This window comes from Sylvia atricapilla, chromosome 13 (genome assembly GCF_009819655.1).
Source record: "Sylvia atricapilla isolate bSylAtr1 chromosome 13, bSylAtr1.pri, whole genome shotgun sequence".
NCBI classification, from domain to species: Eukaryota; Metazoa; Chordata; class Aves; order Passeriformes; family Sylviidae; genus Sylvia; species Sylvia atricapilla.
This window is the reverse complement of record NC_089152.1, coordinates 9,485,657-9,508,638: the sequence shown is the minus strand read 5'-3', so window position 1 is coordinate 9,508,638 and position 22,982 is coordinate 9,485,657. Positions and strand designations below refer to the sequence as shown.

General features: G+C 39.3%; 1 protein-coding gene across 5 annotated transcripts in view; it reads left to right on the top strand.

Annotated features, from left to right (window-relative positions):
• SH3GL3 (SH3 domain containing GRB2 like 3, endophilin A3) overlaps positions 1 to 22,982 on the top strand; it is a 42,902-nt gene that overhangs the window by 15,938 nt on the left and 3,982 nt on the right. For all 5 annotated transcript variants that reach the window (XM_066328349.1, XM_066328353.1, XM_066328351.1 and 2 more), the window contains 7 exons: positions 12,454 to 12,522; positions 13,146 to 13,218; positions 13,720 to 13,863; positions 14,524 to 14,657; positions 16,028 to 16,186; positions 19,010 to 19,113; positions 20,362 to 20,489. In XM_066328349.1, the coding sequence (XP_066184446.1) occupies positions 12,454 to 12,522; positions 13,146 to 13,218; positions 13,720 to 13,863; positions 14,524 to 14,657; positions 16,028 to 16,186; positions 19,010 to 19,113; positions 20,362 to 20,489 (811 nt within the window). The remainder of the gene's footprint in view (positions 1 to 12,453; positions 12,523 to 13,145; positions 13,219 to 13,719; positions 13,864 to 14,523; positions 14,658 to 16,027; positions 16,187 to 19,009; positions 19,114 to 20,361; positions 20,490 to 22,982) is intronic.

The window sequence follows — 22,982 nt, the reverse complement described above, 5'->3', positions numbered from 1 at the left end:
GACAATTCATGGTCCCTCTGAGTTGGGCTGAGCATTGGACAAACATCATGATTAGATCTTCTTCTGGAAAAAGTGTGTGTGTATGAGATTTGCTCAGGTTTTGAGCAGGCCACACATCCAGCAGAGGTGGAGAGAAGTGTTATGTTAGAACAAGATGGAAACTGAAAGAAACCTAAGGCAAAGAGAGGTAGGTGATAATGAGGGGTTAGACAACTGTGAGAAAAACAAACTAAATGGAAGCAGTGCTAGTGAAAAGAGACTAAAATGAAAAAAAGAAAGGTGATAAGGTATCAGTGATGAGTGAATGAGGAGAAAACATTTCTCAGGATGCAGGACTGGTTTAACTTCTCTGTGAGAGAGAAAAATTTCACAGCTTAGTAGAAATACTCAGGAGATGGGCAGAGTGACAGCTCTGCACTTCTGTGCTGCCAGGTGAGGTGAGCACACCCAGAGCACTGCCAGGAAAACCTGACACAGGAGGTGAGAGCCTGACCAGAGCTGGGAGTAACACAATCAGTGTCAGTGGAAAAGTGATTTCCTTGCTCTACCCTTTCCTCCTTCTTATTTCAGTTTTTGAGCACCAAGCCAAACTCTTCTCTTTCTCAGTCTCAGAGATGATGATACCCTAACAAAGAGCAGGCTTTGTCCTGGTATTTGAACCTGTAGCATTGATTTAACCTTGATGGGTCAGAGGAGCATCAGTTTCACTGTCTCTCTCCCAGGAGGCCAAGCGGTGTTTGTACTCCAGCTTTGCAGAGAAGCTTCAGCAGTCTTTAAATTGTCACTGGCGCCCTGGGAACCCAGCTGGTAGTGGCTGTTTAGGGAATGCTCTGAATTGCTACATCCCTTCTTGCCAGGGGCATATTCCATTCCTGCAGCTCTTCTCCAGTCTCTGAGCTGTGATGGTTGGTACAGCTTCGGGCCACCTCTCACCAGAGGCTCTGAGACTGGGATCCTCAGGCTAGAAGAAGAAATTGTAGAAAACCTCTCTGAAAATAGAGCTAAATTCAAATAGGTTCACAAATGGAATACAGGAAATTAAAGTTCTAATATTTTAAATAGGACTTGGAATTAAGTTATTATGGAGCATTAAATACCCTTTCAAAAGCGGTAATATCTGCCTTGATTTCCTTTAAAACTTCAGTTTTGCCAACTCTGGCGCTGGTCATACTGGTGAGAGAAGTGCCAGCTTGAGCTAATTTTACAAGTGCAGAGCACTGGAATTTGAGAAGTAACAAAAAGAGGCATATAGTGGACTCCTGGAAGGAATTGGTACATTCATTGCAGAAAAAAGAATGCTGTAAAAATGGGATTTTTGTGTATAATTTAATATTACCACGTGCTTTTTGGGTAGGTAGGATTGCTATTGCTTTGCAAGTAATCATGCAGTGTTTCTTTGCAAAAATTATATTTTCATTTGCACTGGCAGAATGCTGCCAAGCCAGGAGCCATCAATCTGCGCTTTGTTGTACAAGTCTGCCTTCTTTCTAGAGTATTCAACTTTTTAAGCATCTAGCTTACTTTTGTGAAAAAGTATTTGCTGATTGTCAGAATTCTTAATCCTGTTTGAAGTTTATTGGACCAAAGTGCTATGGATCTTGCCATATACATTGTAGTTTGCAAGGAAGTGATGGGTCCAAACATATACAGGTAACTCCATAGCCAAGCAATAGTTTAAATAATAGCAATTTCTGTAGTGTTTTCTTTGTAATAACCATGTATTGGTTATTGTAGACCATACACAGAAGCTGCCCTGAACTGCATGTGCCCTAAGGTATACTGATGGTTCTATGATTTGGATGTATACATTGATTAAGAAAATACCCACAATGTATTTTTGAATGTAAATGTAAATTTTTGAATGTAAATTATTTTTGAATGTAAATAACAGAAGCCTTTGCTCTGCTGCGCCAGACGAATCTCAAGGACAAAATATTTCTTGAAAAAAAGAAGTAATTACTATTAAGTAATAGTAATGCAGTAGTAGTAGTTTAGCTACTCTCAGCTGTTTATGACTAGAATCTGAAATGAAACAGAGCTGATATCTTGGCAGTTTTGAGTCCTGTGTGCTTCTCTGATGGGTCTCTTGGGTTAGACTCTTAAGAGGTATTTACATGCCTAGAGATTTAGATAAGCACTTGGTGGGGTGTTCAAAAGCATCTACATCTCTAATACCTCTTGGCTTACTTAAGGGAATATGGGAGTTTGTATATGCACATGTGCGTGTCTATAAAAGCTGTTGATTAATTCTGTTATTTTGAAGAAAAATCATATAAAATTTAACAGGATATAGCATTCCAGCCACTGACTTATTTCACAAATGCTGCTATGCTTGTACCTTCTTTTCCTATAATTTTTTTGGTTTATTGTTTTGCGTTACTTGCCTGTATTTGTTGAAGCAAAAGAAAAAGTTGTTAATCCTTAGGCCTTCTGACCTGCATGGAAAAGAATGTCCTTTGACATATCATTTTGGAGAATTTAAGTGTTGTCACTCAAAATTTGAAAACTTGAAACCATTTAGTCGTATCTATTTTAACATGGAAAATAGATATAACACTTTTCTACAGACTGTGTACAGTAAAATCTCTTGCATAGAATGTATATTCATCTCTTAATTTTCACAACAAAATCTGGAATTACATTCTCACAATAGATAAATTGTATACCCATAATAAATAAATTGTGCAGCTCACAATTTGTGTCCCATAAAGATAACTTTCCCTTGTTTTGCCTGCTCAGGAATACAGATAGAATATTTTATTTAAGACTGCATTCCTCAGGGCAAAGATTTGGGACTCTGGCATTCTCATTTCAGAGTTAGCAGTTATTTACTGTGTGGCCAAGGACAGGTCAGTTTAACCCAAATTCAAGTATTTAGTCTTTTAATTCCTCCCCTACATTAATGTTGTATTAGGAACTTCGATATGAGGTTTCAGCCTGTATGAATTTGTTTCCCATTTTTGCTGAAGCATCCAAAGCTATAGCAGAGGCTAAAAAGTAGCTCTTGCTGAGAGCAGAAAGTCTGGAATCCAGACATGTGGAAAAGCAGCACAAGTAGCACAGGCTTACTTCTAATGAGACACTTGAGACCTTTAGAGTGTCACAGAAAGGGTGAAGCTGTCCATTATATCATGAGGATAAAATATTCTGAAATATGCTAAGACCTTTCAAAGGACATGCTTGCTTAGAGCAAGAGACAGCACCCTCCTCAATGTGCAGATTTCTTTGTAAGTCTAGATTAAACAGTCTATATTTACACATACTTTGGCTGGATTTGGTTAATAAGGTTAATTTGAAAGGCTGTATGATTGTGTGCAGACTAGATCAGCTGGGTACAGGATTTTGAGTGTTGACTAAGGAACATCAAGTGCCCAGCATTCCTGACCCTACTTAAAATTCTCTTTCTGGCATAGACTTACTTGTAGGACAACTTTAGCAGTATCAGAGCTAGAATTCAACATCTCATGTTTCTGTTAGTAAATTAATAAAAAAACCCACCCAAATCAAGCCATATGCAATTTTGTGCCTAATTCTGGCAAAAAATTACATACAAGAAATACACTAGGAAGAGCACAGGAATCATATGTGATAAGTTCTCAGTATTGCTGTCAAAGAAATGGGATTAGATTTTTTTTAAAAAACAGATACAGCAAATATCAAATTGATTAATAAATCTTTCAGTAGGTGCTTTTACTGACTTTCCTAAAATGCAGGACCCCATGTCTGGCATACTGGCCTGTTTCTACAGATGACTTTGTTGTTTAATGCCAGCTACTTCATCTTACCTAATCAATTGTAGACCTTTTCTGAGATAAGAGATGTTACTATATCTTTTGCTGCTTTTTTGAGAGATGATGAGTTTCTAAGGCACATGCACAGAATTTTTCCATGTCTCAAGACCTTTAATATACTTAGGTCTGTTTCCCTTTTTTTTCTTTTTTTTCCTTTCTTTTTCTTGAAAAATCAGGAATCAAAAGCTATTTAATGCATCCTGGAGTTCCTGTCAGTGGAAAGAATTGCAAGGGTGCTGGGAACTTTGAGCTCTGGTCAGACACCCACATCACAGACATTGTGTGGCAGATCTTTCTGCAAAGCCTTCATTAGTGTGGTTAAAATGGCTGCTCTTCTCGTTTGAAAAATTTGTTGTGATAATCCTCCCACATGGCAGAATCTTTTGTTTAGACTACATAAAATCAGGCTGTTTGACTAATAACATTCTAAACTATTTTTTTCCTTTTTTTTTTTCTTTTCTGGACTGTGTTAGTCCTTCTTCAAGAAAGACACATTCCTCAACCAGTAACCTTGTTTGTCATGTTCTTAGGCTCTGTGCCTTTTCCTTGGATGGGGTTTCCCAAGCAAAGGCTGTTAAGTTGATTAATTGTGTTGACATGTAGCCAGGTGTCTTCAGCAGTCCTTATTCATACAAGTCGATCTAAGTTCAGGGAGTTCACACTAAATGGTACAGCGCAACTGTTTATAAAAGAGTTGAAAGCAGTAGTAATTCTTGTCTGCATAGGTGTGAGTGTCTCACAGAGCAGTGGGAAAGCAGAACCTCGGCTGATGGGTCAGTGAGGGGATTTTGCCGAAGGACCTCTTGGATTGTGAGGTGTATCTGGATTGCCTGCTGGAACTCCTCCATCAGTGGAGAGTCCTGTCATTGCTCAGTCTTCCTATATGCACCAGGGCTTGTCAGGCCTTTCTCAGTCCCAGAATATCTGCGTTGCACTATTGGCTCTTCCTTTCTGAGCAGAGCTGAGCTGCCGCTTCTGAGCCTTAGCCAGAGCTGTGCTGCTGCCCGACAGCTGTGGCTGTTCATTGATGTCTCATGGGAGCTGCCGGCCTGATGTTCCCTGGTGTCAATGGGCACTGTTCTCTGCAGAAGCATATGGGGAGTTTGGATGGACTGGGTCCATTCCTGTTGATGCTGGCAGCTGGAGGGGTCACTGTAGAGCTGATTGCCTGGCTGGGCTTCTCTACACTTTGGGTCATGCTCAGCTGTGAAGAGTTTGCTCCATGTTAGAAAGTAGATTGAATAATAATGTTTGGTATAGATCTGCACAGGGCCCTTCAGCAGTGACTTGCTTGATGCTGAACTCGTGTTCCCCCGGCAGCTCAGTGAACATCTCCATGTGGGAAAGATGTGTTTGGGGGCACCCTTGGATCCCCTATCCCAGGCAAGCCACATTGCAAAAATAATCTGTGATCTTGTTGCTCCTGTTTGCCTGAGAAGTTCCAAGTAATCAAGTAGTAGTGGGTTCATAAATATTAGTGAGATAGGAATGTTCTTTGTGAATATAAACACTCCGGCAGTACTCTCATGCATTTTTTAAGCTTTGTTTGTATGATTCAGAGATCTCTTGGTAGAAAAAGTATGTTTTCCTTCTTGGGAAACAGGCCCTTGAGATTCCTGGTGTCCTTTAGATGGCCTGGTTTTCGGTGTTGTCTTTTTGTCATGTAAAGGAATTTCCTACCAAAAACTGAGCTCTGAAAAGTGAAATGGGGTTCAGTTTTTTATATTTCATAAGTTGCATGAAATTTTTAACATCAGAAAATATATAAAATTGTTTTAATATTTATCTTGGTGTGTCTTTAAATGTAAAACACTTCTCTACATATATTTTAAATCCTTCACATTTCACAAAAATAGTAATATTTTTGGTTATTTTAATTTTGCTGGCTGCTGGGACAAGATTTGCGATTGGGTCCATCAGAAATCCCTAAGAAAGCTGATAGTGTGAGCATAGTGATGAGGTGTCTTTGAAATACAAGCATGTCCTATAGTTCTTTGTTTCTATTTAAATATCTGAGAATAGACATCTTCAGTGAAACATTAGGATGTGAATTCCTCTGGCCATGGATGAGTTTTCTGGAGTTCTGGTTCAGCTGCTTGTTGTAGGTAATGAATTATGGGTGAATCATCCAGTTTTATGTTCTTGTTTTCCTGAATTTCTATAGAAATATACTCTGCCATGGGTACTGACAGACTGCTGCTTGAATTTTGTATCCTCAGTATGATTAGAATTTTTAATGTGTTCATGTCTCGCATAAATTCCAAAATGTTATTATGTTTTATAATTATGTATGAACCGTTACTAAAAGAGAAAGCTGCACTTTTTTAATTACCTGTGCACATGCATTGTTAAATTCAGAGATATTTTATAGCACTTATGCAGCCATGGGAGCAATAACAAGTATTTGACTTCTAGGGCACAGCTTCTTGCACACCATAATTTTGATTAAATAGCAGTAGGACCCAATTCAGCTGCTTGATTAATTTTTCCAAATAAACCCCCAGTTCCCGCTGTTGCTGTCAGAAATCTTTGTACCATTTTACCAAATGCTTTGTGGAAATCCATGCCACTGTTAGCTGGAAGTTTAGTAGAAGAAAAAGTTACAAAATGCTTCATGTGAAGATGATGACCCTCTGAGCTTGACCCTGTGAGGTGCTGAGCACTCGGAGCTTCATCCAGAAAAGCACTTTAGCATCTACTGAGGATGAACTTAAATGATTTGGTGGAGGTGAGCCAGAGTGCTCTGCATTTGTGTGACTAAAACATCTGCACTTTGTAGTAGACCTTCTATTTATTTTGGAGGGCAGAATAAATCTTTTTTTCTTTAAAGTACATCAGAGCAAGAGAATTTTTATTTTCTTTGAAAACACAACGCACTGAGGTGACTCCAGAGTTCCTGCCGTTGTTGAGTGCTTAACCTCTAAAATGAGGGATTTGTGTTTTCTCCAAAGCATTAGGGTAGAATGAGCTATGTCAGTTTGATTAAAAGAACAGGTCCAAGTACCAGTACACTTTCATAGGTTGGTTTTTTCTTTATTGTTGCAGGGGTATTTTCGGAGAAAATATCTGTTTAGGTATATATTACCCATTTTCATTTGCAGATGATTTTGTACCCAAGGGCCAAGTACTGTGTTTCTTTAGTCTTTTGTTTAGATCTGTATTTGAAAATGTGTGTCTTAGTTTAGTTTCTCAGAATGGGGCACTACTTTTTCTTGTGAGTGTCCAGACCTTTAGAAAATCTCTAGAAGTCCCTCACAGGGGGCCTAATAGCTACCCATTCACCCAGTTAGTAAAGAAGAACATTTTATTATTTTTTTAAAGAATATTTTTCTGTCGTGGTGGCAAGCTTTGTGCAGCTGGCTCTGCCAGTGTTCATTCCTTTGAAGGTTTACTAAGATGCAAGACATTAGGCTGTGTTGTAGGTCAAGTGCTTGGTGGTCTGCAGTACATGAAGTAGTGGTAACCATTTTTTTTTTGGGTGTGGGAGTTGGCAATTTATATGAAATACAGCAATCAGGAAAGAAGGAAAACAAGCAGTATGCGTAGCACTGTAGTAGAATTTGGAAGCAAAAAACAGGGAATATGAGATATTTGAGGTTAAACTACTTTTGATGTAGAAAAGAGGCTGAAATCTTGGTCTCTAATCTGATAGAGCATTCTGGAAGAGGACAAAGAAAAAAATCTCTCCCTCCCTTAAGGATGTTGAACACTGCAAGGAGATTCAACTTTGTCCTGCCAGCCACCTTTTATTCTTCCCTTTGTTTATTACAGGCTTAAATAAGATCCTTGAGAAAGCTGTTAGTATTGTCACATTGCATTAAACCAAATCAAACACTTACATGGCTGCAGGGAAATCGCTGGAACTTTTAATGATTTATTAAGAGAAGCGTAACTATTATGTGTTAACCATACTGGAATGTAGTATTTTATTTTGTACTAAGTACTGTATTCAAGATGTATTTAATGCATTTGTGCAGTTTGGACCAGTTCTGTTTCTATGGGAAATGTAGCCATACAGTTACATTATTTCCTGGCTCTCCCTCTGTTAACTTTGGGACGAATCTATTCGTTTTCCCAGTTGATTGCTTGCTTCCTTTTTAGGGAGAGAGAGGGAAAATAAATTTAAAATCTTTTCATAGCCTTGACTTTTTCATCAGAATAAAAAAAATCTAGGTTTTTCCTCATGGGTTTGACAGCGTGCATATTTATGACAAATGTAGGAATTTTCTATCCCATTAAAGTTTCAACAGATAATTTCAGCAGCTAGTCCTTCAGAACAAAATAAATGCTGTAACTTTGTAAAGAGTCATTAAAAGCTCTTAAGCTTTTAATAGAGTATGCTACCTTTCATTCAGCCTTTAAATAGCATAGGCTGATTTCCTGGCCAGGTATGTGCCAAGAGAGTTTTGTTGGGCAGCCACTTCTTTCAACAGTAGCTGAATAACAGCAAAAGAACTGTGACAGTTCAATCCTAGTTAGTGAGTGTTGCAAAAGAGGGGCAAAACAAGTGAAACAGAAGGTCAGAGCATGTGTGCAAGTATTGGCTGGCAATAATCCCATTGACTTGTATTATAAAATACCCAGTGGGTATATTAAAAAAAAAAATAGGGTAATTGTTTTGAGAGTTTTATCAGCTCTCTGTTGATCTGGGATATTTTTGGCAGCTTCATATACTCAGTAACATTCTGTAGTGAAATATGAAAAATTAATGTAATTCAGTGGATATGATGTACAAAACGTTAGTAAAATACAGCATTTTGCTGAAGCTTGTTTGTTATAATCCATATAACAAAGAGGAAATATACTATTCCTGTGCAGTAGGGATGAATCTTAATATTTGTAACTTAATTTTCAGGTGTTCTTTTTTGTTTAAATCTTGAGATGTTTTTAGTTTAGAGTTTTGGTGAGCTGTAGATTTTACTTTAAAATATGGACTGTTCACGTGTTGTGTTCATGGAATCACAGAGTGGTAAGGGGCTGGAATAGACCTTAAAATTCATCCAGTCCCAAAACCCACTGCCATGGATAGGGATACCTTCCCCATGACCAGATTACTCAAGGCCTTTTTCATATTTGGATACTGCCAGGGTTGAGGCAATGCTTCATTGTAACAAAACACATCAAAAGAAAATTATATTATCTGAAAAAAAAAATAAAATAGAATAACGAAGAACTATCCTCAGAACAAAATCCCAATATTAGATTTATAGAAAAAATCTTTTTCTCAGAGAATTTCTTGGAATATAAATGCCTTAGCAGATAAATATTTAGTCTTTTAAGACTGTAACAAAATTGCAGGTTGCATTTTGAATTGTAGCTGGATATACAGAGCTAAAATAGAAATCATAATATCTGGAGGGGTTTCTTTCAAAGCCTATTTGTTTTATTCCACATTTTTCTTCATATAAAATTCTACATAAGCCCACCAGAGATTTCAGATTGTTTATAATACAACATTGTATTTAATTTTTCAATTTTGAAAAGAACAGTAGAACCTTAGATAGAAGTAACAAGCAAGGAGCATTTGTGTACGAACTGCAATGTTTCTTCAGGGCAAAAGGTCTTCTGTTATATAGAGCATGCAAGTTTTACTACTGAAGGTGGTTTTCTATCATGTGTAACTTCAAGTGAGAGGTGATAATACAAATGGCTGATTTGAAAGTGTTTTCATGTCCATAATTTAGCTTTGTTGTCTGTTTTTTTTTTCTTTCTCTCACTAACGCTAATATTAAAGTGTGAGAGAAGGAGTTGAATAGACACCTGAGAGGAAGAAATTTTTCCTGTTTCAGAGCTGTTCTCTGACTGTAGGTTTTGATCCAGAGGAAGCCTAGTTCGCTTCACCAGAAACAGGATTAAGGAAAGGCTTTGGCTTCTGACCTGCAGAGGAATAGTAAAGAGGTGGTGGCCCCACTGGTGGGAACTGGTTTTTTTCACAGCCACAAATTGTGGCCCTGTCTAGTCAAATGCTGCCCAGGAATTTGGGAGTGAAGGATTCTTCCTGCAGAAGAAATTCCAAACTCCCTTGGAGTACACGCCTCGTGTGATGGCAGCAGTGTTGTCTTTGATGAGGTGACTCGTAAACCCTGATAAATATTGCCATGTAACTACACAGCCCCTCAGCTGGACGTCCTCTATTTATGTTCAAAGCATTTTGCAACTTCATATAATGCATGTAAATGATGCTCAGCAAATAGAGAACTAAAACACAGCAGCTGTCTCCTTTGTGCATCCATTTTCAATAATTAATTTGGTATCCTGTGACTTTTAATTGTGAGAAGGGTGATGCTAGTTTTACAACTCTTAAATTCAGTATGATCAGAACAAAAGCTTTTTTGTTCCTAAATGCGAGACAAGTACAGCTATTCCCAATTATATCAGTATGAAATAAACTGTAGGGGTGTAAAATTTAATTATAGCCATTAGAACTTTATACCAGTTTTTACTGTTGGTAGCTCAGACAGCTTACAGACTTCAAGGAATCATTCTTTACGGAGCATCGTTTTTCAGAGGACATTAGAACTCAGGGTAAATACCAATGAAGAAATGCATCCTTTGGGCTACAAACTGCAGCATCATTAATGTTTGCATAGAACCAGGAAAGTGTTAACAAAAATTTTTTTCTTACGATGAGTACTTTTTTCCCCAGGTGTAGGTGTGTGTTAGGTTGTCTTCAAAGTCTGTATGAAACAGTGTATGCAGATCCTGTGGCTGGCTCTCAGGAGTTGCATCCACAAGTGACTGTGAAATAGATTTAGAATTCTGTTATTGATTACGCTTTCACAGTCAAGCAATCGTGTTACTTCATTAGGTTTATCTTTCACCAGCATATAAATGGATTATCTGTAATGAGACAGCTATGGGCTGCTACTCAATGTGAGTTCTGCAATTTCAGCCTGAGAAGGGTAATTCCCGCACTGCACTCAGTCTTTGAAAACAGTTTTGGGAAACCACAGATCTCTTCCTTGCCTGTTGGAGAAAGAAAACATGTGTGAGGCTGGGGAAAATGGCATTGATTATTTTTGGAATTAACAGTGCACAGAAAGGAGACAGAAACTGTTACTGTGGAGGAGCTGCAGAATTCCTGATAGGAATTCCTGCTTTTCATGCAGCCTTGTCATGTACCTTTCTCTGTCTGCTAAAGGACTCCTCAGACATTCCTGCAGAGACCAGGGCAGTGTCCTGCTCCATGTGTGACCTCAGGTCACTCCTCTGCTGTCTTATCTTACAGCAGCAAGATGATGACCCACAGGAACTCACTGGTACTTGGGCTATTCCATCTGTTTTATCTGCTTTTGTGCTCATTCTGTCAGTGCTCTGGAAGAGAAATGATCCTGACAAGTGTATGTGATGCTTGGCATATTAAGCATGAAGATTGTGAGTGCTGCTGTAAAGCCAATAGCAATAATTAGCAGTATGTCTCTCTTTGAACTCACCTTTTCCCTTAAGCAGGACTGTTCTGACTGTGTGGTAGCAGTGATATTGATGCAAGGTCAGCCACTGCTGAGCTCCCAGCTCTGCTTCATCAGCTCCTTGCTGGTTTTTGGCAGGGCAGCGTCCTCCCCCCACACCTGTGCCGTGAACAGGGATCCATGGCACTGCTGAGAGCCCTGACCCATTTTCAGGATATGCAAGTCCCCAAGGCCCTTCTAATTCAGTGAGCTGAATTCCCTTTTAGAAGGTGCTGAGGACAAACAGAATGCTTTATTGGGGACGGGTTTGGGGAGTAAGCAGCAGTCAGAGAGCTAGGCCTGGATTTCACACTACGCCGTTACAGTTTCAGTGAAGCCAATTAAAACAGAGAAATATTAGGTGTTTTTGAAGGAATTTAATGTTGGATGTGTGTTAAATCACTGTTGTAGTGAAGGGATGCCTTCAAAGGCTGTTTCACACTGGGTAAGGATCTGGCTTTCTTTTCATGTTGTCACAGTGCAGGTACCATGCACTGCAAGAAGCAGATGGCTGAGTTCTGCTCGGTGGCTTAGTCCTGGCCATGATTCACTCATGAGGAATCATGTGAGGACCACAGGCAGGTCTGACAGCCTGGAGTTTTCACACAAAAGTTGGTTAACTTTTAGCCTTTTCAGGAGGTTTACTGAAATCTCTCTGAAACCAGTGCCTTGAGTTTTTGAAGAGCACCTGGCATTGTTGTTTTGATCACAGAGGTGCTCAGTCTCACAGGTGAGTAATAGTGAAGCATTTATCACGACTCTGTTCCTTCCAGAGAATTGCACACCACTCCAGCAGCAGGAATGGGAATTACATCCCTGAACCTGCTGGTACACAGGGCCAGAAGGTGCAGAGACAGAGTGCAGAGCTGCAGAGACACACTTGAAAAGGTTACTGTGGATTTACCTGCAGTCAGACTATGGTCCCTGTGCTGAAATCTGCAGTATAGGTCATGCCAGTAGAGTACAAACTCTTCAAGCATGAGAAACCATTTTTTTTGTTTGCTTGTTCTAAATTCATATCAAGGATCCTTGTCTCTCTTTTGAAGGGAGGACTTCACTTCCAAGACTGTTTACTTTTGTCCTGCATAGTTACCTCAAATGGATGCTGGCTATTTTCTGATCTGGAGTAAATTCCTGTAGCTCTCAGAGATATTTATTCTGTAATTAAATAACAATACCTATTTTTTTTTGTGTGTAAACTTATCTTTTTACAGTTATTCAGTGAAAAAATAAGTGGAGCAGAAGGAACGAAGTTAGATGAGGAATTTCAGGAGATGGAAAGGGTAAGAAAAGTCACATTATGTTTTTCAACATTAAGCTATTGCACAATCAAAAATATTTTATGTCTCAAATGATTGGTATTGTAGATTTACCTGGGGGAGAAAACCCTATAATGTGCTTCCAAACAAAAAAGATAAAAGGGTAAATGCAAATTTGTCCTTGGGCCTTGTTAGCTCAGCCTAGGGAGAAGAGACATCCACTAAGGTTGTTTGAGCAGAGGATCAGGTTCCACTGACACCTCTCCACAGTGAAAAGAGATTCCTCCAAGAAGGGTGCAGAGCATCAGGAGGAACCTTCCTCTGGCTGTGTGGGAGTTTAGAGAAATCTGCACTGTTAGTGAGGCTTTGTAAATATCACAAAGCCTTTGCATCTGCTAAAACTAATGATAAAAATCTGGCTACTTGGGCCAGATTTTCTCCTGGTAAAAGATTATATTTTGTAGTTTAAATCCACATTCAGAAATTTGCATGAAATTGACATATTTCCTATCCCCTGATAGGCTGTGTTTCAAATTAAACAATGTTACTGCTAGTTTCTGCTTTTACAATTATGTGGGTTTTTTAAATTGCCCTTGCCTTTCTACGTATTTTTTAATGTTCATAGTAGACTTACTTTTCTTTTTCAGAAAATTGATATTACTAATAAAGCTGTAACGGAGCTTCTGTCCAAATCCACGGAGTATCTTCAGCCAAATCCAGGTAGGATAGGAACAATAGGCGGTGGATTTTGATGAACGTTGTTTTATTACTTGGAAATTAATTCTAGCTAAATAAAAGCTAATTAGGTCATCATTGTGAGATTTCTGTGTGGAGTTCTGCTAAGTTCTTCTAAGCAAGAGGGAGAGAGAGGGAGGAAGTTGGCTTTGGCTGTGCTTGTATCCTGCATTTGCTTTCTGCAGTATTTCTAATCAAGGCTCTCACAGGCAGGACTATTCAAAGGAACGTGAGTTGGTGAATATTTGCCCAGAGAAATTATGCTTTTTCAGGTGGGAGTAAAATCTTGTTTCACATGACCCATATTGTTGAATGGAATATTATTTCAACTTTTTACTATAAGATACTGACAACAAAAAAATCACCAGTCTGAGACGAGCTTTGTGACTTCACTTGTGAAATAATTTATTGCTTTAAATAGATTAGTTTTAAAATTGGCTTTATCACTTTTTAATATTTTTTTTTCTTTTCTTATGTCCCTCTTAGCATACAGGGCCAAGCTGGGAATGCTGAACACTATGTCAAAGATCAGAGGCCAAGTTAAAACCACAGGCTACCCCCAGACAGAGGGACTCCTGGGAGACTGCATGATACGGTATGGCAGAGAGCTGGGCGATGAGTCTATGTTTGGTGAGTTTGTGCATCTCCTCTGCCAATATTTCAGCATAAAGTCCTTTACAAACTAGTACTGACATAACCTGTGTAGTTGGCCACTGCAGGTAAGAGGGAAAGTTAAGTGCAGGGATCAGGGGATGATTGATACAGCTGAGAAACAGAATGCTCCTGCACATTTGTCCACCTCTGTTGCAGGTGAGTTTGATAACATTGTTACTGATGCTGTCTGATCATCCCTATTACTAAGCACTTTAGTTTCTAAATGCCAAACCTAAATAATTTAGGGTGATTTTTAAATGCAGTTTGTTTATTTTAACCTTTATATAAAAATAGCTATACTCAAATTGAGAAGTAAACTCAGGGAAAAAAATTGTAGAAAGAAATAAACAGTAACACTGGATAATTTTTTTAGTAATGACCTATGCAAATACAGTAGAGAGAAAAAAATTCTCCCCTAATATCTGTCAGGGAAAAAAAAAACCCGAAATATAATTCAGAACAAAAATTTTCCAGTCACAGTTTTGTATAGAGAACAAGCATAACTTGCATTACTTTTTTTTTTACTCTTCAAGGGACTGCAGCAGATACAAAGATACCTATTTGAAATGGCTATTTTAAACATTAATTTTCTGCTTTTACATATCTTGAGACCTAAGAGTCTATTCTTTACCACAGGCCTTGCACTACTGGATGCTGGTGAGAGCATGAAGCAAATGGCTGAAGTGAAGGACTCTCTTGATATTAATGTTAAACAAAATTTTATTGATCCTCTACAGTTATTGCAGGACAAAGATTTAAAAGAGATTGGGGTAAGTTTTCCAGGGTAGAGCTTCACTTAGCAATAATCAGAGTCAAATCAAGCCCTAGTTTCCTGAGGTATTTTTCTTGAAAGCAATAAGGTAAATAAATTTTGTTGTAATAGATTTTCTTTCTAGAAAAACAAAGGCAAAATCTGCTTAGAGTCAATGCCTAACTATTTCTCCCTTGTCTAACTTACTCAGTTTGCTATATTGCTTGTACAGTCAGTACAAGCATAGTGAAGAGAATTAACTTCTTTATTTTTCTGCTGTTTTATGTTAATGAACATTTTTATTAATGCTTATGAACATGTGAGTGGGCTGTGATTTACTGCTAGTGATTATCCTATCTTACCATCTCTGTCAGCCTAAAGCTGTTTATAATGGAGAATGAATATAACTGTTAGAAAAGGCTTTTCAGAGCAAACACAGAATGATCTGAATAGCGTCATAAAATATCGAAGTACCATATAGGAAAAATACAGGACGCTATGAAACACATTTTTAACCTTTGGAGCTAAGCCTTTCAGTGTTTTTGTTTACAATGTGACAATTCAAAGAAATCCAAGCAGTCTTTGTCTGAGTCTGTTGATTCCAATGGATTTGAGTAATAAGCAAGTTAAAAGCGTGGTGAAATACAGAAATGAAAGTTATTTTATTTGTTTACACATAAATGAATGTGGAAAGCAGAGTGAAAAGGTAGCAGTAATGTCTGTAGCTGTCTCCTTTGAAGCATAGCTGTTTTCAGTTGTGTTCTTCTGAACTGCTGAAAGGAAATTGTTTGATGTTAGCTTTAATGAGCATTTTGTACTGTCACTTTGCGTCCATTCTGTGAGTCTGTCAGTCTCAGGATTTTTGGCAACAGAAAAGCTTGTGTAGTTTTATCAGATAGAAGTGTCAAGTTGATACCTAACAAGGGCACCAAGATTTGTTGGAGCACTGCTTTATAAGGAGAATATAACCCTTTAACTTTTAGTTGTCATACTGCATATGATTCAAGATGTAAAATTGAATTATGTGTAGAATATGGTGACACACAAATATTTAGGTTGGATGCTGCGTCTCTCAGCAGCTCAGAGAATCTGTACTGTTGCACATTTAGTGAAGTCCATGAGGTGGGTGTCTAAGATAGGCAAATCAAGGCTGCCAGTACCCCAAGTGCTACCAATGGGCCCTTTACTTAAAATTTCATTCATGTGTGTGGCCTTACACTTACCTGGTGCTGCCTTGGGTCAAAGGGATGGACTGTGAAAGTCTCTGAGCCTTGTATTTCTTTAAGTCTGCATATATTTGCGTTCATCACTGATATTTCCTTAGATCACAATGAGTTTGTTTGGGCATGTCCTATTTGGTCCTTCTCATAAATGTTGTGTGTTTTTTAGCATCACTTGAAGAAACTGGAAGGGCGCCGCTTGGATTATGATTATAAAAAGAAGCGTTTCGGAAAGATACCGGATGAAGAAGTTAAACAAGCAGTAGAAAAATTTGAAGAGTCAAAGGAACTGGCTGAAAGAAGCATGTTCAATTTCTTAGAAAATGATGTAAGTCTATGCTGCATTTTTGTTTGCTGCAGTATATCCTGGAGGGGCAAATGTGTGGGATTGGTTAAAGCCAGTCCCATCCTTCACAGGAGGTAAGGTCTGAAAGCAGAAACTCTGCCTCTTCCTTCTTTTAAATCCCCTGTCAGAGAAGAATATAATGCACAGCAGAGAATGGGAGAACTCAAGAACACAGAAATTTCTTCTGGAGATGCAGTGACTCAGACAAAATGGTCACAGAGGTCTCAAGCAGGACTAGTTGAGAGTAAAATGCAGTTTGGTCAGTGAGAGGGTGAAGGCTGGGAAATCGTTATAGTCAAGACCTGCTGCTGAAAGTACAAGCAAGGGCATGTACTCTCTAAGCTTTCTGAATTTTAGCTCACTTTATAGTCAAAACTTCGTTGCTGATAACGGAGTCTCTGAATGATTTTACCTCAGAAAATCATTACTATTACTCTTTGGCTCTGCAAAGTCCACAGAGTGAGTTTGTGGCTTGGGCTCAGGTATGTGGGCTTTGGCTCAGAGTTCCCAAGTCCATCATGAAATTATGTCTAAATAAGGAGCAGCTGTGGCCATTCAGGATAATCCTCTCTTCTGTCCACACAGAGGAATAGCAGGATATGCTTTCTCTTGCATAATCATGGAATTGTAGGAAAAGAGAGCTGGACCTATTTGGGCCTGTTCCAAAGTTTTCTCTTCTCCCGTAGATGCAGCATCACAGAAAACACACAAAGTAAAAAGTGTGCCGTGTTCTGTGAACGAACTGCAGAAGGGAGGAGATGTGAAGTGGGAATATTTAACTGCAAGCAACTTTTCTCTCTATGCACACCCAGTTATTAACTAGCCTATAGCTCCTGAACTGTTTGTAAGTGGGACACATTTCTTAGAGCAGTGTATAGTGTAAGGCACTTCAGCCTCTTGCTGTTTTACCAGTGTAAGTTAGTGAGAGCAGCAAAAGCTGGAATATGATCTTAGCAACAATTTCAGCACTGTTCCACTGTAGGTTCTTCCAGTTGCCTGCCTGCAGTGGATGTGTGTTTCATAATTCTGTCTGGCATGGGCAGCTGAGAAATGTTTCAGGTACTGTTTATCATTAATCAGAGCACCAAACCGAGGATAAAAGAGTTCAGGAATTCAGCTGGTTTAGCTCAGCCACTAGAAAACGGATGAGTTATGCATTCTAGTATAAGTAATTCTGCCTTTGGGAGGGGGTGAACTGGATATCCCTCTGAAGTTTTGTCTGTACCCATTTCCTATTGTTTCTGTTTTAAGAAAATTTGGGGCTCTTCACTGTCCATTTTTGTGCTGACCCAATCTGTCTGTCCTCCTGAAACTTCTCATTATAGCCTTGTTGTCTAACCCCAAATGGTCTCACTGTGTTTGTAGAGATCTTAACTGCAATCACTTCCTTCTGATCCTTTCCAGTTCCCCAAGTCTCCCTCTCTTGGTCTTCTTGCCCTGAAGTCTGTTCTCTGAGCTCTGGTTCCCAGCCATTTTGCCAGGTGCCTTTCCCAGGCTCAATCCTGATCCCCACCTTTCTCAGGTTTTTGCACAGCCAGTTCCAGACCTCCCACATCGACACTGTTGCATGCACTTCTTATCAGATGCATCTTCCTGCCATTCCCACACTGCCAGTCCCAGGTTCATCTTCCTAAGTAGCTTTTAGCCCCTCAAGTTTCTCTGGCTCTTTCCCAGTCCCTCTTTTTCTCTCTCTTCTCATAATCCACAGTTCCATATTTCTCCTGGCTCTTAGTTGTCTTGTTTGGACAGTCCTTTATCCATTTTCTCTGATCACACATCCAGACCCCAGGCACTTTGTGTATTGTCCTCAGCTGTTTATATTACTCCCTTCTGACTCTGATGGGATTGTATCAGCTGTTGGTTTGGTTCTGTGCATTTCATTTCTCTGTGCTATGTGACAGTGTTTGGCTCTCTTGGAGTCCTGGCAGAATTTTTGATGATCCTTTTAACTGAGTAAAAGCAGACAAAGTATAGCACAAAACTGCCATGGGTCCATAAAACATTTGTAGAAAGTTTACTCAGATATTTTCTTATGATCCAATGTCTGAAGACATCATGATGGAATGGAAAGATGTCAGACTTCTTGGGGTCTGTCTTCTTAATGTTGTCTTGAAGAAGACAAATATCTGTTACTACTCCATACCCCATACAGCTTGAACTTTTCAGCTTGTGTTAGGGGAATGAGATTATTTGTTACCTCATGAATAAAAATATTTTGTTTTTTCTTTCTCCTTCACATTCTCCCTTTCCTCATCATTTATTTTTTGAATGATTGGCTAATATGTTTTAAATCCAAGGAGATAAATCATGTTTCATTTATCAGTTTATAAATGCTGCCATCTAGTGAGGTAAGTCCAGATCATTTCAGAACGGCACTTTGTAAACATTGATAATAAACACTAATGGTTCTGAGTCATAAGAGCTGTCACAGTGTAATTTCTTCCAGCATTGATCAGAAAAGCTCCACTTTCACCTGCTAAGGGGTCATGTCCTAGTAAATGTTTTGGGCTTGGGTGTTGACAGACAGCTGGCTTGAAAGTTGAAAGCAGAAGGGATTTTCACATTGTGAAAGGAAATGACTCAAGGACCCAGCCCTGAGTTAGTGAACTAGAAGTTACACCTCGGTTTTGTTCAGTTTCCAACTGGCAGTTTCTGTGATAGAATCACATGTACTCTTTTCCAATAACCTTTACAAGGTACTGTGGTCTTTTGAGATACCAGATCTGTTATAAATGATCTGTTTGTTTATCCTTCTGCTGAATGTACTGCAGTGCCCTTACAACTATTTTCCTCTCTGTCTTTCAGGTAGAACAAGTCAGCCAGTTGGCTGTGTTTGTAGAAGCAGCACTAGATTACCATAAACAATCCACAGAAATTTTGGAGGATCTGCAGAGCAAGCTGCAAAACCGGTAAGACAGAACCCCTCAGAAAATGTTGGACCCTTTTTGCAGCTGAGGTTCACAACGTTGGAAAGTCACTGAAGCAAGAGATCTTGTAGCACCAGCTCCCAGATGCACGTTTGCTGTGCTCTGTGCCAGACTGAGCTCCATGGCTTTAAACCCCTGCCACCTGGCAGCTTCTGGCTGTGCTGGGAGACTTTAATGTAACACAGGATCTGCCCAGGGAGCTCTGAATGTGTGCAGAGTCTCTCCCATCTGTGGAGGTTAATGGGGACAGCCTCCCTTTGTTCAGAGGTTTATTTCAGCTTGCATGCTTTGAGTTATGTTTTGGAGGATTTGCTTGGAAGTTGGCCTGTTTTTATTGAGATTAAGGGGTATAACAAAATTCCACAGCACAGTAAGGAACCAGCCAGCTGGCCAGGAGCAGAGCTGTGCTGTAACACATGCATGAAAGGCCCAGGTACTTCACGTCAGCCTAAGAACAGGGAGAAATGCTGTTGTCATTAATGTGTCACTCACTGGGAGACCCAGAGTGTCACTGTGGTGTAGGCAGTCAAGAAAACTGCTTGAGGCTTTCAGCTCAGGATGGCTGTGGCAGCTGTGAGCTTGGGCATGAGGGCAGCTGTGTCTGCAGACACCCTGTGCCATCCCAGCTGGAGGGGCCAGGGAGACAAGGAGCTCTCAGCTGGGGCACACACAGCAAGAGGCACTAACCAGTTTTGCCACCTAAATGGTGTTTTCCTGTTTTCCCCAATAAAAAGGCCATGTGTGAGATGCAGTCCCTGGGCCTCTGTCGTGGATGTGTTTTTTCTTATGTCATTTGTAGTTGAGCTTTCCTCAGAGCTCATTCCTGCAACTTGTGCTGCACTCAGTGGCAGCTGTGGGTGCTTATCACTTCTCAAACTCAGGCTGTTCAGCTTTATGCCTTTGTCAGCAGGACCAAAATATTAAAAAAATTAAAGACTTGTTGAAATTCAAGTGTTGCATGAGAAGAGAGCAGCTTTTAGTAAAAACACACATTCCCTCCCCCCCAAAAAAAACCCAAAACAAACCAAGCAGTCAAAAAACCCAACACTATTAAAACCAAAACACAAACCAACGAAAAGAAGCCTACAACCAAAACAAGCACCCAAACCCGCAGATTTTCTGTCTCCACATTTCAAACAGTAAAGCACTTAACCTGAGCTTAATTTTTGTAAGTATTTCTTCCGTCATTCTTCCTAAGTAAATCTCTTGCTGCTCTTCTCTGTGTTACAGAATAAATGTAGCATCTAGTAGGCCTAAGCGTGAATTTAAGCCAAAGCCTGTAATAACTACAACTCTGGAGATTGGTGATAATCAGCAGCACAATGGGATTGCCTATAGTTCTTCCATAAAATCATCAGGTGAGTCTGTCACCAGAGAATTAATGTGTCTCTAGATGTTTTGCCAAATTTTTGCTTGAGGTATTTCTTTTGCCATGAGAACAGTGGACCCATCAGGCATCAGTATCTGTACATCTGATTCCAGATTGTTTCCCAGATTTCAGAACAGAACAGAATTGTAAAGCAGGGTTCCTCTCAGCAGACTCTAACCCATCTGAAATTTAGGTGTGGCATTCTCCTTGGTCTTTCAGGTCTCTGAATTGCCACTTGAGGGTGGGAGGAGAGAGAGGGAGAGGCACTTGAAGAGAACAGTTCATTTCTTTCAAAGACAGATGCCTACAGTGGGTGTGTTTGATCACAGTCTGGAGTATCTCCAGGTGTTAATTTTTCTCCACAGTCTCAGAGCATAAATAATCTATACAGGATCTCAAATATTAGCTATGTAAAATTCAGAGAGATGACTCTCTCAGCCTTACTGGTTTTAACGTCTTCTTTACTGTCCCCTAAATTATGCACTGAAGTCTTTGCATTAATGAACTGAAGTACTTTCAGGTACCTGTTGGTGGGGGTTTAGGACCCTTTCATTTGATTAGGCCCTGATTTCACAAAAAAAAGGTCAACTTTTGAAAGTTGTGTGAATAGTAATAATCAGTAATGTTACACTGCTCGTTAAAACAGCTTTTCCTCATCTCATGAATAAAATTATTTTGCCCTATCCACTTAATAACTACATTGTATGATGAGATAAGCCCAGTTAAAAAAACAAACCAGTAAAACCCCCAAGCAAACAAAGAACCCCAAACAAAAACCAAATTACAATATGCAAAGAAAAGAGAATGAAAAAGCCTGTGATTTTTCTATAAACATTATTTGAAAGGAAAATAGAGGAGAAAGTAGTAAGCCAAAGGTTCCCTTCTATACTTGGCGTGGCATCTAGGATCTGTTCCCGAAGGTTTGTTGGTTTGTTTTTTTTTTCCTAACTCTCCAATTTATTCTTCCCTCCAGTCTTGTTCCTTTTTAAAGGTTGTTGGGAGAGAAATGAGAGAACTAAAAGTGAAGAATAAAGCTTGGAGCTGTAACTTCATGCTCCTTCTAATGTCTTTAATTTTCTTGCACTGTGCTACAAGAGCAAACCATTACACAATCCATACTGAAGGGGATTTGCAGCAGTTTGGCAGCATAAATCCACCCAGCAAGATCTGATTCCTCGATGTGTTTGAAGCTCCTTGTGTTGCCTGAATGCTCAGATGAGTTTTTGTGTTGCTCTCAAATGTGGGATGGAGGAAGACAACGCCCTCTGCACATTCTCTCAGGTCACACCAGTCATTCCTAAGACTTGTGACACAAAGGCACATTTCATCCAAAGCACTGGAGATATTTGCAGGGATCAGTAATCTCCTTGGTATTTTCACAGCACATCTGGATGAAAGTAGCAAAAACATAGCAACTTTATTAAAAATCACCGTAAAATTTTTTGGCCCTATCAATTACTTACCAAGTTATATAGGATTTTTTTTGCCTGTTTGCATGTGCAGGGGAGAAAGGATATTCAGATTCAGCATAAACTAGTGTGTCAAACCACATTATAGTGGTTTATCATTTCCATCCAGCAGTTGCTCCAAGATTTCCTTTAAGGATAATCAGTCCTGCCTTTGGGAGAAAGACAGATGATGACTTCTCCAGGTTGCTTCCAGCCCACTTAGTTAAAGAAAAATTGCAGTTTTAATGAGCTGCAGTTCAGTGAAAACTGGAAAATAAATGACCAGTGGTCACTAAGTTAGGGAAGGAGTGAGGCACTTTCATTCACTGCCTCCATTCATGGACTGTTGCACCGTTTGCATACCATTAAATGAAGGGTTGTCGCTGCTTCACTTGCTTAGTCTGTCAGAATGGAAAAGAAATAAAACCACCATAAGAGATGAAAAGGAGAAATAAGAATAATTGTTGCCATACTGAAGTGTTGCTAATAACATTAGAAAGACCACGCATGCTTGTTTTTTTCCTCCTGAAGCAGGTGTGGATGCTGTGCTTACCTCCCCAGCAAGTACAAATCATCACTGAAATCACTGTTCATTCTCTTTTGTTTTCCTATTCCTACTCAAACGTTGTCCATATGGATTTCTGTGAACTGCAGTGGGTTCAATATGCACTGCTCATAAATGGGAAAACCTTTCTGTCCCTTTTTAAAATCAGAATCATGAAACAGATTCATTGTTTTAATGATCTGTGATTCAGAAATGAGAATCAGGCAGTTCTAACCAAAACTGCTAAATGTTTTAAAATCTCCATGAGATGGGGAGATAGCATTATAATCACCTTCTTTTTGTTTTCCACCATCTTACACAAACAAGTACTTTCATGCTTCATTTGCTCAGCTTCCATATTGACCCTATCTAAATACAGATCTTTAATTGCTCTGATACTATCCCTCAGGGTAAGTAGTGTCTTGATATTCAGCAAACCCATGGAGATCTGCAGGACAGTTCAAAGCAGGATGTGACACATTCAGCACAA